Raw genomic sequence first — 15,411 nt, forward strand, 5'->3', positions numbered from 1 at the left:
TGGCAGGACAAGTAGAAATTCTGCTCCCGTCCAGCTCTGCAATTTTTAATCCTGGCAGTACCCCAAATGTAAGTATATGCTGCAATCCACTCAGCAGACGTCATGCATGTGATTGGCATTAACACTGCCTGAGTGATACGATTGTGCCATTTATAAAAAAAAGGAAAATTTCTTTGGTTCCACTACAATAGTGTTTCAACTAAGCCTCATTCAAGCAAATACAGAGAATACAAATAAGAATACAGGATTGCACAGGACTAGAATAAAGAGCATTGTGGTCAATCTGCCCCTCTGGTTGGAGAGTCTAGAACTAGGGGACATAGTCTCAGGATAAGGGGTTGGCCATTTAAGACTGAGATGAGGAGGAATTTCTTTACTCAGAGGGTTGTGAATCTTTGGAATTCTCTACCCCAAAGGGCTGTGGATGCTGAGTCGTTCAGTATATTCAAGGCTGAGCTAGATAGATTTTTGGACTCTAGGGGAATCAAGGGATATGGGGATCGGGCGGGAAAGTGGAGTGGAGTCAATGATCAGCCATGATCTTATTGAATGGCGGAGCAGGCTCGAGGGGCCGTATGGCCTACTACTGTTCCTAATTCTTATGTTATGTTCTTATGGTCTTCAAAGCCAGGATGACATTATTACAGTACGGTGATGGGAATTATATACGGTATTCCAGGACAGGTTGAACTAATGCTTCACACAAGCTCAGTATTACCCGTTGGGCCTTGTTTTCGCTCTCTGGCTATGTGCACGAGGATCTTCTTCACTTCTATCACACACCAGACTGATGATTTCAATGAACTATCGAGGTACTCCCAAGATCTCTTTCCCTTGTGTGCCGTATTACCATGAACTACATTTGTCATATCTTCACTGCTTAGATGAAGTATGGGTGGGAGGAGGCTTGTGTGGAGCCTAGACCAGTTGGGCCGAATGGCCTGTTTCTGTGCGGTAATTTCAACAGAATTCTATATAATTCACTGCTTACTCCCCTTCCCCAGTGGATCAACTTGCTGGCCAATCCCTCAGTTTAAATCAGATCACACTGTATTTGGTTCATCTGTTCCAGAGAGGAGCCTGAAGGGGAAACATGCCTTTTTTACTTTCTTTTGCACAAACCTGCCCCCGAGTCCCAGTCCGAGGTAAGGAGAGCCACAACAGCTGTGAAAGTTGAGTTCCAACTCACTCCTGGCTGGCCTCTCACATTCCACCCTACGTAAACTTGAGGTCATCCAAAGCTCGGCTGCCCGTGTCCTAGCTCGCACCAAGTCCCGTTCACCCATCACCCCTGTGCTCGCTGACCTACATTGGCTTAGGTTAAGCAGCGCCTCGATTTCAAAATTCTCATCCTTGTTTTCAAATCCCTCCATGGCCTCGCCCCTTCCTATCTCTTAATCTCCTTCACCCCCCCTCCCCCAACCCCCCGAGATATCGGCACTCCTCTAATTCTGTCCTCTTGAGCATCCCTGATTATAATCACTCAACCTCTAAGCTCTGGAATTCCCTCCCTAAACCTGTCCGCCTCTCTACCTCTCTTTCCTCCTTTAAGACGCTCCTTAAAACCTACCTCTTTGACCAAGCTTTTGGTCATTTGCCCTAATTTATCCTTATGTGGATCGGTGTCAAATATTTTGTCTTAAAATACTCCTGTGCAGTGCCTTGGGACGTTTTACTACGTTAAAGGCGCTATATAAATACAAATTGTTGTTGTTGTTACTGTCAAGCTGGAATGGCGCCATTAACTCAGTTATCAACACACGCAAAACCCTAGCCAATCCAATCTCAACACAGTGCTCCCTACCTTTCACTTAATATCCCAAGGCAGCCATGCCGGGGCTATTTCAGAGCAGAACTGCCAAATTATAAACCACATTGCAACACAGATTCATGCCCAACAAAAACAGCAAATAAGACCACGCAGTTCTGACGAAAGGTCATCGGCCTGAAACGTTAACTCTGTTTCTCGCTCCACAGATGCAGCCCGACCTGCTGAGTGTTTCCAGAGTTTTCTGTTTCGATTTAAGACTATGGGCAAATTTATTTCACTTCAGAATCTGAAAGGAAAAATTCAATTTCTTCTCCTACCCTCCCCAATACGATTTCTCTTATTAAAAAAAAGACTAACTTTGCCTACCTTGGAGGAGAAATCACAGCTTTTTTTCCCAGATGTGGGGCAGTTTGCAACCCTGCCCCCCCCACCCCCCCCAAACAGGTATCCCAGGCAACAGAGACCATTTGACAGTGTGTATAGCAGGTCCAGTCAGTGGCTGTGTCTCACTGTGGCAGTGAGGGGCAGCATCCTTACTTCCCCTGGATATTAATCTTTTCGGCTCCAGATGAAAATCTCAGTCATGCTGAATAAACTGATGTTGGAGATCCAAGGTTAGCACTAAGGTTAGGAAGTAGGTGAATCCACTCTCTCAAACAACCAATCCCATACATCAATAGGGCACCACATAATGCTTTTGGGTCTTTCTTGTCCCTTTTATTCGAGATACCTGAGCTTTCGTATTTTACCTCACATATACAACCACCAGAATATCTTCACATTGGTCCTTAGAGAGCCCAGAATAACAAACGGAAACCTTTACTGCAAATTGCTTTAGCTACAAGATCTATCCCGTCTCTCCATGGGACCTTTCTTCTGTCTTCAAAAAGTAACTTAGTATCATAGCAGACATTAACTAATGAGCAAAATTACTGAACAATAGGAAGAACAAGCAAATATCCAACAGCAGTATCACACATATATATTTATAACAGATATTATACCAAAATTCCTCAAAATAAAGTAAGTGAACACAATCTGCATGTGAATCTATTATTTTGTAGTCAGCCGTTACATCTGCAGAGCTTCCTTTCCTCGTATACTTTCCAACTGCAGGAGCCAACTGGCTCGATTTAGCTCTCAAGGTTCTGAGCCACCTTAATGATTTGAACAATTCAACTTGCTTAAATGCCCTGCTCAAAGTTGGCAGGGCTTGAAATAAGTCAATTCAAAAGGAGCTACCAGTCATACACACAAGTGAGCCAGTCACACAACATGGCTATGTTTGAAATGCTTGGCTTGGTTCCTTCTTCAATCAAATTTACCCCCACTTAACGGAACAGAATTTCACATTTGTATCGGGTTAAACTGGGACACCATTCTGACAGCAGCTGACTTTTAAACCCCCTTGTGTGTTGTGAGTGGTTTAAAAGGGACTACCACCAAGCCAAAACTGGACAACATACACCACTCTTCCCTTCCAACTGGGAGGTCCAGCAGAGTGGTTTGGAAACATATTGCCCCTCCGTTGATGCATGCTGCGATTTTCCTCATAGAAATTGTTTTAAAAAATGTAAGCTGCAGCGGTTGAGAGGTACCTCAAATTGGAAATATAACCTGCCCCTAATTGTTCCTCATTAACAGCCATGACGTACATTTCCATTCCAATAAAATGAGCTGGATTCTGTGTCAGGAAGCTGAGAAAGCAATTGGCCACCCCACTAGATTGAGACATTTTTGTGTTATAAAGTTAGTGGGTACAATTTCCTTTTTTGATATTTTATGTAAAAATCAAACACATATTTGGAATTATGGAACATTTCTTGACCAGCAACACGCTGAACAAATCAAAATATGATATACTTTGGGAACTGATTCCCTTGTGACCAATTTGTTGCCTGATTTTCTAATTTTGGCACCAAGCTTGGGGCAAAGTCCCAGGCACTACCCACAGGGAGTGAAAGATCAGTGTCCACATGGGCTGCCTCCTAACGATTAGTTATACAGCAGTGTTGCTAGACGTCTGGGAGAAGCTTGTCGTCTGGGAACTTGCATGATGCAGAAAGACTACAGGAGACGAATATGGGAAAGGAGGATGTCCAAATAGCTCTATCGTACAGGACTACTGGACTTGCCTCCACCCAATCCTCCTCTCCAACCCAAAAAACCAAAACCGAGGTGGCGAACAAGACAGCTTACATTGACAGGTTAACTTAACAAGTAGAATTACAGCAATAAAAAGTTATTTCAAAACAAACAGGTGGCCAACACTGCTTCATTTATATAAATAGTCCCTGTCTAATTTATTAAATCACCATTTCCAAAGGGTTAGTAATAAATTCAACAAGTCATTTCCTATGGTTGTACCTTTGACTCAAGCTTGGAGTTCAATGGTACAGAACACTACCCTCAAATACATGAACATTTTCTATAATTGAATAAATTCACCTGGGATGCAAGAGAATTCAATATAAAACACAGGATAACTCCCAAAGGATACGAACAGTGAACAAAAAGACTAGACACTTTAAAAGTGTTAACTTTAACATTTAAATAAAATGGCAAGGCGATTCTACCTTTGCTCATGTATTCAGTGACGATGTAGATAGGCTCTTCAGAGACTACAGCATAAAGCTGAACCAATTTGTCATGTCTCAATTTCTTCATGATCTGAGCTTCCTCAAGGAAGGACTCGGGAGACATAGTGCCCGGTTTCAACGTCTTCACTGCAACCTTAGTGGTTCCATTCCAAGTACCTTCACCCAAACCACACAAAAAAAAGGTTTAATTTACATAAATTTAAAATGATAAATAAAGAAATGACAAAAAGTAACAAAAGCAAAACCCGCTAAGTTCATAATGGCTTTTTTTTTTGGTTAGCTTTGCGGTCAGTGTTATAGTGGAGCAGCCATTTATTCTGTAATATACGCATTGGGTTTTAAGAGGAATTTTTCAGCCAGACTTTGTCTGCATGCTTGTATATTTAACTTAGCATACTGACTAATAGCAAAATACATGCAATATCTGAGCCAGACTTACAGCACTTAACAGGTAATCAGCCATTTTAGGTTTGGCAGTAAAACTGATTTAGAAAACAAGTTACGCACCGTTAAAGCATTATATGTTGGACTGATCATATGATGCAACTTTGACGATACCAATCCATTATTGCCCAAGTCTGAAAACTACAACTAAAGTATGAAAGTCTAACTTAATTTGAAGTGTTGAGATATAACTGGGCCACTAAGTAACTAAACTGGGGTTGAGAGATTAGGCTCCACTCCATTGTAATTAAGGAGGAGGAGTGTGAAATATTAGATGAGATAAACATAGTGAGAGAGGATCTATTAAAGGGTTTAGCATCTTTGAAAGTAGATAAATCACCAGAGCCGGATGAAATGTATCCCAGCTGTTAAGAGAAGCAAGGGAGGAAATAGCAGAGGCTCTGACCGTCATTTTCCAATCCTCTCTGGCTACAGGTGTGGTGCCGGAGGACTGGAGGACTGCTAACATTGCACTGCTGCTTAAAAAGGAAGAAAGGGATCGACCGAGTAATTACAGGCCAGTCAGCCTAACCTTGGTGGTGGGAAAATTGTTGGAACAAATTCTGTGACAGTATTAATCGTTTAGAAAGGCACAGATTAATCAAGGACAGTCAGCATGGATTTGTTAAGGGAAGTTCGTGTCTGACTAACTTGATTGAATTTTTTGAGGATGTAACAAGTAGGGTCGATAAGGGTAGCGCGTTTGATGTAGTCTACATGGCTTTTAGCAAGGCTTTTGACAGGGCCCCACATGGCAGACTGATCAGAAAAGGTGGCTTTCAAAAGGGAATTGGATAAGTACCTGAAGGAAAAATATTTGCAGGGCTACAGGGAAAGGGTGGGGGAGTGGGACTAGCTGAAGCGCTCTTGCAGAGAGCCGGCACGGTCTCGACGGGCCGAATGGCCTCCTTCTGTACTGTAACCATTCTATGATTCTATGGGCTAGAAATTGGGTGCCTTTGCGCCTCCCGTTAGCATCCCCAGGGGGCGCTAACGGGGCGCAAATGGCTTTGCAACCGGGCGCACGCCGACATCGACTCCCGCCATATTCGCCGGAGGTTTTGCAGCGGCGCTACGGCATTGCGCCCCAATCTCCTTCACCTGGAGATCGTGATGTTATTGCCATGTGCATCGCCCTAGACCCGAAATTGACTTTCGCCCCCTGCAGTCTCGCCAGTCGATAATATCGACAGCTGCAGGAGGCGTGCATCGGGCGGCCAGCCGCTTTGGGGGTGATGATTAAAGGCGAGGTGGCCGAGGTAAGTAAAAAAAAAAAAAACAAACAAAAAAAAACTTACCTTTCTTGTTGAAGCTTTTTTCGTGGGTTCCTGCCCGCGATCGATCAGCCCGGCACTCTGCTTGAGTGCCAGGCTGATCGCGCGGGATCGCGGCTGCCTTGATGGTCCAGGTAGGTAATTTTTCTATTGCAGAGCCTGCAGCGATGGCCCATCCCTTTAAGGGAGGGAAGGAGCCTTTGAACGCAGCTATGCTGCACGGCCCAGTGTGCAGCGCTGCTGAAGTCTCCGCCCCGCCTGCTGCCAATTACGCTCCAAGAAGCAAGTGGAGTGCTTGATTTAGCGCTCCATTTCCCTCTTGGGGCGCTAAAACTCAATTTTGCGGTTGCCAGCGCTAATTAACGCCAGGCGGTAATGTTAGCGCCCGGGCGATGTTGGCGCCACAAAATGGTCGATACCGAATTTTGCCCCCCATGATTCTAAAAGCCCATGGGATCCCAGGGAAAATGGCAAGTTGGATCCAAAATTGGCTCAGTGGCAGGAAGCAAAGGGTAATGGTTGACGGGTGTTTTTGTGATTGGAAGGCGGTTTCCAGTGGGGTTCCACAGGGCTCAGTACTGGGTCCCTTGCTTTTTGTGGTATATATCAAAGATTGAGACTTCAATGTAGAGGCATGATTAAGAAATTGCAGATGATACAAAAATTGGCCATGTGACTGATGGTGAGGAAGAAAGCTGTAGACTGCTGAAAGATATCAATGGACTGATCAGGTGGGCAGAAAAGTGGTAAATGGAATTCAATCTGGAGAAGTGTGAGGTAATGCATTTGGGGAGGGCTAACAAGGAAAGGGAATAGACTATAAATGGTAGGATAGTGAGAAGTGTAGAGGATCAGAAGGACCTTGGAGTGCATGTCCACAGAACCCTGAAGGTAGGACAGGTAGATAAGGTGGTTAAGAAGGCATACAGGATACTTGCCTTTATTAGCTGAGGCACAGAATAGAAGAGCAGGGAGATTATGCTTGAACTGTATAAAACACTAGTTAGGCCATAGCTAGATTACTGCGTACAGTTCTGGTCACCACAGTACAGGAAAGATATGACTGGAGAGAAGGTGCAGAGGAGATTTACGAGGATGTTGCCGGGACTGGAGAATTTTAACCATGAGGAAAAATTGGATAGGCTGGGGTCGTTTTCTTTGGAACAGAGGAGGTTGACAGGAGATTTAATTGAGGTGTATAAAATTATGAGGGGCTTAGATAGAATGGATAGGAAGGATCTATTTCCCTTAGCATAGGGGTCGATAACCAGGGGGCATAGATTTAAAGTAATTGGTAGAAGGATTAGAGGGGGGTTGTGGAGAACTTTTTTCACCCAGAGGGTGGCGGGGTCTGGAACTCACTGCCTGAAAGGGTGGTAGAGGCAGAGACCATCATCATATTTAAAAAGTACTTGCAAGTGCCGTGGCCTACAGGACCACGGACCAAGAGCTGGAAAGTGGGATTAGGCTGGATCGCTCTTTTTCGGCCGGTACAGACACGATGGGCCCAATGGCCTCCTTCTGTGCCGTAAATTTCTATGATTCTATTCGATGATTTGGGGCGGAGTGAAGTGAAGTGTCAAAATACCTGTTCTGATGTGTATGGCACTTGCAGGTGACCTAGTACCCTCTTGGTTGTGCAGTGTTATGCAATATGTACAGAGGGAGGAAAAAACTTTCATAAATGGGAAAAATTGACCTCTTCAGGGGTAGCGTGCAGATTCACCAGAATGATATTGGGGCTTAAAAGGTTAAATTATGAGACTAGGTTGTATAAACTTGGTTTGTATTGCCTTGACTTTAGAGGGGTGAGCTAACCAAGGTATTATCTATGACATGCTAGTATTGAGATATCCTGTGTTTTGTGGTTCAACAGGAAATGGAACTGCTGCTTATGCCGTCTATTGATGAGAGCCAACACTGAAACTCTTGTGCCTGTGGTAAAGCGAGGGTCAGTCTGTTATCAGGGCTCACCGTAAGAAACTTGAACAGGTAGATTGGGAGAGCTTCCCTGGCTACATTGGCAGCTCTCATAGGGGTAGCTTCAGGCTGGGCCCTTCATACGAACAATGACGGACAGGAAAAGACCCATCCAGCCTATCCCACACAATTTGTGATACCTTGTGCATCACAATATATACACACTCCCCACCCCACATGAAACCATGTGATCTCCTGGGAGAGGTGAAAAAACAAGGTCATTCCCAGGCTAATTTGGCGGGGGGGAGAAATCTGGGCAATTCCTCTCCATGTTGTCTTGGACACAAGCATGTCGTGTATGTTTACACAGGCTAATGATCTTCACAACTGCCAAACACGAGGCTTTCCTGAATGGCAGGGTGAGATGCGAGGGACACAGTGCACGGTACAGAGATACAAAACGTAGCTGCAGAGGATCAGGAGATGTCGTTTGGTTCGCCATCTCATTAAAACAAATCTGTGCCTGAATTGGCGGCATGGAAAACTAACCGCTGAGGGGAGTCTGGCAAATCCCAGCACTGATTTGGCACCGCGCTGATTTCAGAGGGAATCTGACCTCCAGAGTTCAGCATAGCAAAGTCAATGGAACAGAGGAACAGGAGTCGGCCATTCAGCCCCTCGAACATCCGCCATTCAATTAGATCGTGGCTGATCTGTACCTTAACTCTCTTGGTTCCGTATCCCTTAATACCCTTACCTAATAAAAATCTATCAACCTCAGTTTTGAAATGTTCAATTGACCCCCCAGCCTCAACAACTTTTTTTGGGGGGGAGGGGGTTCGATTTCCACTACCCTTTGTGTGAAGAAGTGCTTCCTGACATCCCCCCTGAATGGCCTAGCTTTAATTTTAAGGCTATGCCTCCTTGTTCTGGACTCCCATTAAAAGGAGGTTGGTGCCTACTTGTGGGTGGGTTTGGTTGATGTGGAACAGTGTTCCCTATAACTACTGCCCTCTGACATATGACGCACAATATGTTCCACATTAAAAATCAATTAAGTAATAAAGTGCTGCTGACGACTTGTTACCTACGGCTGGCCAGCATCCTGGCCATCTCTTGCTTAATGGGCCGCCTTCTGTCTTTCAACATTTGAATTAATCTTGAAAAAGATCGTAAGATTATAGAAGAAAGCTTCTTGTCCACCTTACCATGCCACACGTCGGCGAAACATCCCTGACCAAGCTTTTTTTCCAACATTAGGGACTCCCGTAAAATTTCCCATGAATCTTTAGCTAATCCAACAGTTTGCGGTATCATGTTTGTACAAACCATTGTTAAGTTATGGCACAAACCGTCAGCTGACTCTAAGGAGAATAGATGCAATGGGAAGAGGATTTAAAATTCAATGAAGCGCATGCAGTCAGGAGGATGGAAGCTGAAGTGGCAAAGTGCAGCTCATTGTCGGATCTAAACAGCTGCAATCTATCTACAGTATCTACTTTTTTTTTTGAAGTGACCAATACACCCTTTTCAAATGAGAACATTTTCCCCAGGACGTGGCGGAATTGGCAGCCATCCTTGCAAATGGTAGCCAATGGAGTGCCTGAAGTGCCAGGCATTTTTTGGGTGAATTTATTAACCACACTTGATGATTGTGTGCGCGTTTAGATCGACTGCGCTGAACTCCTTCTGCTTTCCATCGCTCCTCGTGTAAACCACCCCCCCTCCCAGATATCCGGGAGGAGGCACAGAATCGTTCTCGTTTCATACCCATCCAGACTTCCCCAAACTGCCCATTTCCAAGCCTCTTGATTAACTGCAGAGATTCACGGTGAATTTCCCACACGTCTTTGGTTTTCACAGAGAGGTCAGCCAGCCTCGGCATACCCTTATGGCAGGGGACCACCAAGCGACAGCAGAGACCAGCAGCTCGCTCTGCAGAGGGTGGGGCGGCAGAGTCGTTGGTACAGAAGGCACACCGGGGACAGAAGAGACAGAGAGAGAGAGACAAACAAATAAATGGTACGGGCTTTCCGTGACATTGGCAAGAGCAAAATGCAATGAGATATCTCGCTGGCAAGCAACTGTAGCATTGTTTCCACTGTGACTAATAGGTCTGTGGGGTTTAGGATTTACTGGCTACTTTAATCAACAAAAATTATACCAGCAACAAATCAGATTACGAACAGCAAAAGAGATAAACTCGGATGTTTCCTGAAAATATGTAATTTAACTGAACAGTTCTCTTTGGGAACTTGCATCATACCAGGGTGACAGGGCTCCCTCCATGGGGCTAAGTAAACTACAGTACCTGCGACCAATTAGACTTTTAAAAACATTTTACCAATAGGCCGTCTAGTACCATAGTCTACACTAAATTATTTCAACTTTTGGTAGGCCAGGTTATAAAGAATGGGGGGGGGGGGGGGGGGGGAGAAGAGGTGGAAAAAAAACCTCCCAATATTGAAATTGTTTCAAGAGCACGCGTTTATTCCGCTATTACAATTGAAAAGCAGCCTTAGAAAAGGCATTCTCAGGCCTTTCCTACATTTTGTGATATTTTCCCACAAAATACGGAACTTTTTAAAAAATGGATTGTATCATTAATAAAGAAAAGAGTAGCTGGTCTGGATTCCAGTCAGCGCCATATTACATTGATGTCCTCATCCGCCACAGATCTATTCTATATATATTTTTTGCCAGATTAAGACATCTTCAACCTCACAGTCAAAACAAGCAGTGCTGCGATAGGCATAAATGGATCAATAGCACATTGAACTGACAGTAAGATTACATCCTGAAGGCGAGCATTGCATCAATATTATGCAACTAATATGTAGCGTACAATACTTATTTAAAATAAATCAATACATTGATGGTAGGGAATTGTTTTGTGCAGCCAACTGAGACTGGATTCCCCACCCTGAGGATCACCATTTTGACTCCAGCATGACGCAACAGTCAAACTCGCCTGTCCTCATTGGGCAAGCCCTGTGGATGGCGTAGTGAACAACAATGGAGAGCTCAGTCAGGGGCTGAGGTATAAACAGAGAGAGGGTGGACCAGAGGACCAGTAACACCACAGAAGCATGCCTCCTGTTGGTTGATAACGGAACTGCACTGAGTAAAGGTGAAGAGACTAACCGAGTGGAAAGGTGAAAAAAATTGCTCGCTTTATTGATATTGTGAATATAGTGGGTTGCATTCCAAAAATTCTGGCGGAAAACTATAAAAATAAAAATGAAGATGTTTGCCCAAGGTGCTAACTCTCATTGGGGTCTGCCTCCATGGGTGCCAGCTAGTCTCTGGCAACTCATCCAAATGGCTGTTCTTCATGTTTGTGTCTAGGCAACGAGTGCCAACATGCACTTTCGACTGTAGAGAATTTCAGAGCAAAGCTTGATCAGCCGTGGCTCAGTGGGTAGCACACTCGCCTATGAGTCAGAAGGTTGTGGGTTCAAGTCCCACTCCAGAGATTGAACACAAATCTAGGCTGACACTCCAGTGCAGTACTGAGGGGAGTGCTGCACCGTCGGAGGTGCCGTCTTTCGGAAGAGATGTTAAACCGAGGCCCCGTCTGCTCTCTCAGGTGGATATAACAGATCCCACGGCACTATTTCGAAGAACAGGGGAGTTATCCCCAGTGCCCCGACCAATATTTATCCTTCAATCAACATAACAAAAGATTATCTGGTGATTATCACATTGCTGTTTGTGGGAGCTTGCTGTGCGCAAATAGGCTGCCGTGTTTCTTACATTACAACAGTGACTACACTTCAAAAGTACTTCATCGGCTGTAAAGCGCTTTGGGACGTCCAGTGGTCGTGAAAGGCGCTATATGAATGCAAGTCTTTCTTTCTTTGACCTCACCTGGAACTCCCTACCTAACAGCACTGTGGGAGTACCTTCACCGCACGGACTGCAGCGGTTCATGAAGGCAGCTCACCACCACCACCTTCTCGAGGGCAACTATGGATGGGCAATAAAGGCCGGCCTTGTCAGCGACGTCCACATCCCGAGAATGAATTTACCAAAAAATGTCTCCTGAAGTTGATTTCCCAGCCGGAGTCACTGGATAGTGGTCAGGAGTTGGAACCCTAGTTGATTTGCTCCCTCCTAACCCTCAGTAGCTTTTTCCAAATGGGGCCTCCAGCCCTGTAATCCGTATGTATTTAATAGTAAAGAAATTTAGCCTGTGGGTGATGGAGAAAACCTCGGAGGCCAACAGTAGCATTGCAGTGGTTGCTGTGGCTGAGACCTGCTAAATCAGCACAACCCGAGAACTGAACCCGGGATGGTCTTGGGCTGTATGGCTCAGTTCAACACCAGCCAGTACTTTGAGTAACTGAATCAGCAGGGAGCAGTCAACAACGTGAATGGAGTTGTGACACCTCGCTGCTTGAAGGTCGTAAAATTAGCAGCTGCTGGAGAGGATCGCAGTTACATCAGTAAGAGTAAAGAACAATGCATGTATTAACAAGGACAATAAAGCAACATAAAACATAGGAATGAGCTGCTCAAGCACATGTAATAAACACCATTACCTGTATTCTACTTGACAGTAGATAATAATTTACTTATTGCAGAGTAACTACCCACTTTGTAGTGTATTTCACACCCATAGCCCAACAAAAAACCTTCCACGAGCAGTTGCATTATATTTTCCGTGTGTAAATGTTAAATATTAATTAAAAAGTAACACAAGGTTCTTGTATTATTTGACTAACTTTGAGGTTTGGTAAAAGGGTTTCACATTTCCGACGGATACTGTAGCAATGTTTTACTTCTATACAGAAATGCATGCAAGGAAATTTGAACAGTGTTTACTGGTCACAATTATAGGCTCAAAATAGCGCTTACCTGCGTAATGTTGAACCAGCTGCTGCAGCGTTTCAAACTGTGCCCGGGTCGTTATATAATACCCACCATTATCCAGTTTGCGGATCTTATAGTGTTTAACGTGGTCTCCTTTCGTATCATCCCAGTCACGTATTGACAAAGAATAGGCACCTGCGTGCATCAAATGAAGCGGCACCATTACTTAGCTCAGTGGTACTCACAATCACGTTGCTCTGTGTCTTTTAGAATCACGTTAAGGCTCTGACCACCTACATATGCCTCTCGTAAAAGGCCCTGGCAATTCATTAAGTCAGTGCATTAGCTTGGCTCAATCTCTCTCTCTCTCTCTGGTCTAGGGGAAAATGAACAGGGCTGCTGTTGTTCCCACTTTCAGTCTGTCAGCCAGTAACAGCTGACATCCAACATGGCTTTATTGGGCACATAATCTAAGGCTAGCACATGGCGTAGCTCCCAGAGTGCTTCAATCCTATATAATGGTAAAACATAACAGGAACACTTTTATAATAAAAACTAATTTTTTTGCAAGTTCTGTTTGTTCAATACTATGGCGATCATGATCGTACTGCCTACTTACTGGGGAGGAGTTCAAACATTTAGATGCGACTGGGTTGGCAAATAAACTAGACAAGACAACTCATAAAAAGAATGTTATTAGTGCCAATACAAGGCCAAATTGTAACTGGGACTTTAATGAAGAATGGGAACACGCTAGGATTAAGTTACAAAATTCAGAAGATTCCTCCCCCCACGGCAACAGTTACAGAAACATTAATTACAAAAATAATTCAGAATGTTACACTGATTTACACATTGGTTTAACAGACCCAGGTTGTCAGATTAAACAAGTTTGGAGACAAACACTCACAACCACCAATGCAATAAAATGCAGAAAGGGCAACTCGAAATAAAAAGATACTTTGATCAGAATTGTAATCACCCAACCATGAAGAATGTTTTATAGACGTAATGTTACCCAGGACCTACATTTAATACTTTTCCCACAAAGATTTACTACAGCTATAAACTAAACATTTTCTTTTCTTCTAGTTTCTTCTAAAGAAACAGTGAATAAAGGGAAGGGAATGAACCAACTGGGTGAGCTCCAAGGTACTCGAAGGGTTTGTGTCCAGATGACAGGATTTAGTGACTTGGCTTGGAGGCTCTTTTGAGCTAGCGGTTGGCAAGGGGCCTAATGAGTTTTAAGAAATAAATAAACTGAATAAAGTATTGGCTGTGAAAGCTGCAGTAATTATTATTTAGCTAAACAGCATTCGGTTTTTTGACAATACGCAGGAAGATGTTTGAAGCTCCACATGAGCATTCTAGTAAGAGTCTGGTCGAGAGCAATGATCCCTATTCCGTGTGTTTAAAACCCAAGGGGAGTCTCTGCTTGGTTATATATTTCAGCAGAACATAATGGGGCAAAAATCCTTACCTTTGGTGGTTTCACTTTCACGAATGAGGAAGGTTCCTCTTGGGTTACAGACAGACAGAAGTTGTCTCTCAGCCTCTTTGCGGCCAAGTTTACCAAAGTACCACCTGTTGACAGACAAGATTTCATTATAAGAACTGGAAAACGCTGCGTACAGTTAAAAATAACTTAAGAATTCCGAACGGCTTAATAGAAGGTTGGCGCCAATCCCAGACACCTCTTTTCCACAAATCACCTTCAACACCACATTCAAGGAGCTTTTGAACTTTTTTTTAAAAATCTCAAAAGTTTGCACAACTGCCTCTTCTTGGCATCCCAGCACCTTCAGCCACAATCTCTGATCATGAACTCCTCCTCATTTGCCCCGTGCTCTCACCAGGCTCATCTCCTCTGTACAAACCCACCTTCTGCTCCCTGCGTCCTCTCCCCATTCAGCGTCCTCGACTTTCCCAATGCTCTCCTCGCTAACCTCCCGAACTCCACCTCACACAGACTCCAAGGCAACCGAGACTCTGCAGTCTGTATCCTGTTACACACTAAGTCCCACTCGGCCATAAACCTCCAGCAGCTCCCTGTACTCCAACTTCAGATTCAAAACCCTCGCCCTCATTTACAAATCCCTCCACAGACTCGCCCCTCTTTACCTCATACATTCTCCAGCCTCAGGTCCAGGCTTTCCCCTTTGGTTTTTTGACTCTGGCCTCCTCCTGTGCATTATCTAATTGCCCCCTAGCCCCCTCAACTCCACCATCATTCGGCGTGTTCAGCTACCTCATTAGGAGTGTCACCTCTAGACTTGACTATTCCAACGCACTCCTGGCTGGCCTTCCACATTCCACCCTACGTAAACTTGAGGTCATCCAAAACTCGGCTGCCCGTGTCCTAACTCGTACCAAATCTCGTTCGCCCATCTCCCCTGCGCTCACTGACCTACATTGGCACCCGGTTAAGCAGCGCCTCGATTTCAAAATTCTCATCCTTGTTTTCAAATCCCTCCATGGCCTCGCCCCTCCCTATCTCTGTAATCTCCTTCAGCCCCTCACACACCCAGATATCTGCGCTCCTCTAATTCTGCCCTCTTGAGGATCCCTGATTATAATCGCTCAACCA

General features: G+C 44.5%; 1 protein-coding gene across 16 annotated transcripts in view; it reads right to left on the reverse strand.

Annotated features, from left to right (window-relative positions):
* The window catches only part of fynb (FYN proto-oncogene, Src family tyrosine kinase b), a 278,988-nt gene that overhangs the window by 20,425 nt on the left and 243,152 nt on the right, over positions 1 to 15,411 (reverse strand). For 15 of the 16 annotated variants that reach the window (XM_085997842.1, XM_085997839.1, XM_085997837.1 and 12 more), the window contains 4 exons: positions 14,305 to 14,408; positions 12,870 to 13,019; positions 9,780 to 9,944; positions 4,348 to 4,527 (listed from right to left, as the gene is read on the reverse strand). In XM_085997842.1, coding sequence (XP_085853968.1) covers positions 4,348 to 4,527; positions 9,780 to 9,944; positions 12,870 to 13,019; positions 14,305 to 14,408 — 599 coding nt within the window. Of the gene's footprint in view, positions 1 to 4,347; positions 4,528 to 9,217; positions 9,374 to 9,779; positions 9,945 to 12,869; positions 13,020 to 14,304; positions 14,409 to 15,411 lie in introns of all 16 variants that reach the window. The other variant, XM_085997844.1, reaches the window with a different exon arrangement.

The sequence above is a fragment of the Somniosus microcephalus genome, chromosome 9 (genome assembly GCF_052327205.1).
Source record: "Somniosus microcephalus isolate GS21.2 chromosome 9, FLI_Smic_1.0, whole genome shotgun sequence".
NCBI lineage: Eukaryota > Metazoa > Chordata > Chondrichthyes > Squaliformes > Somniosidae > Somniosus > Somniosus microcephalus.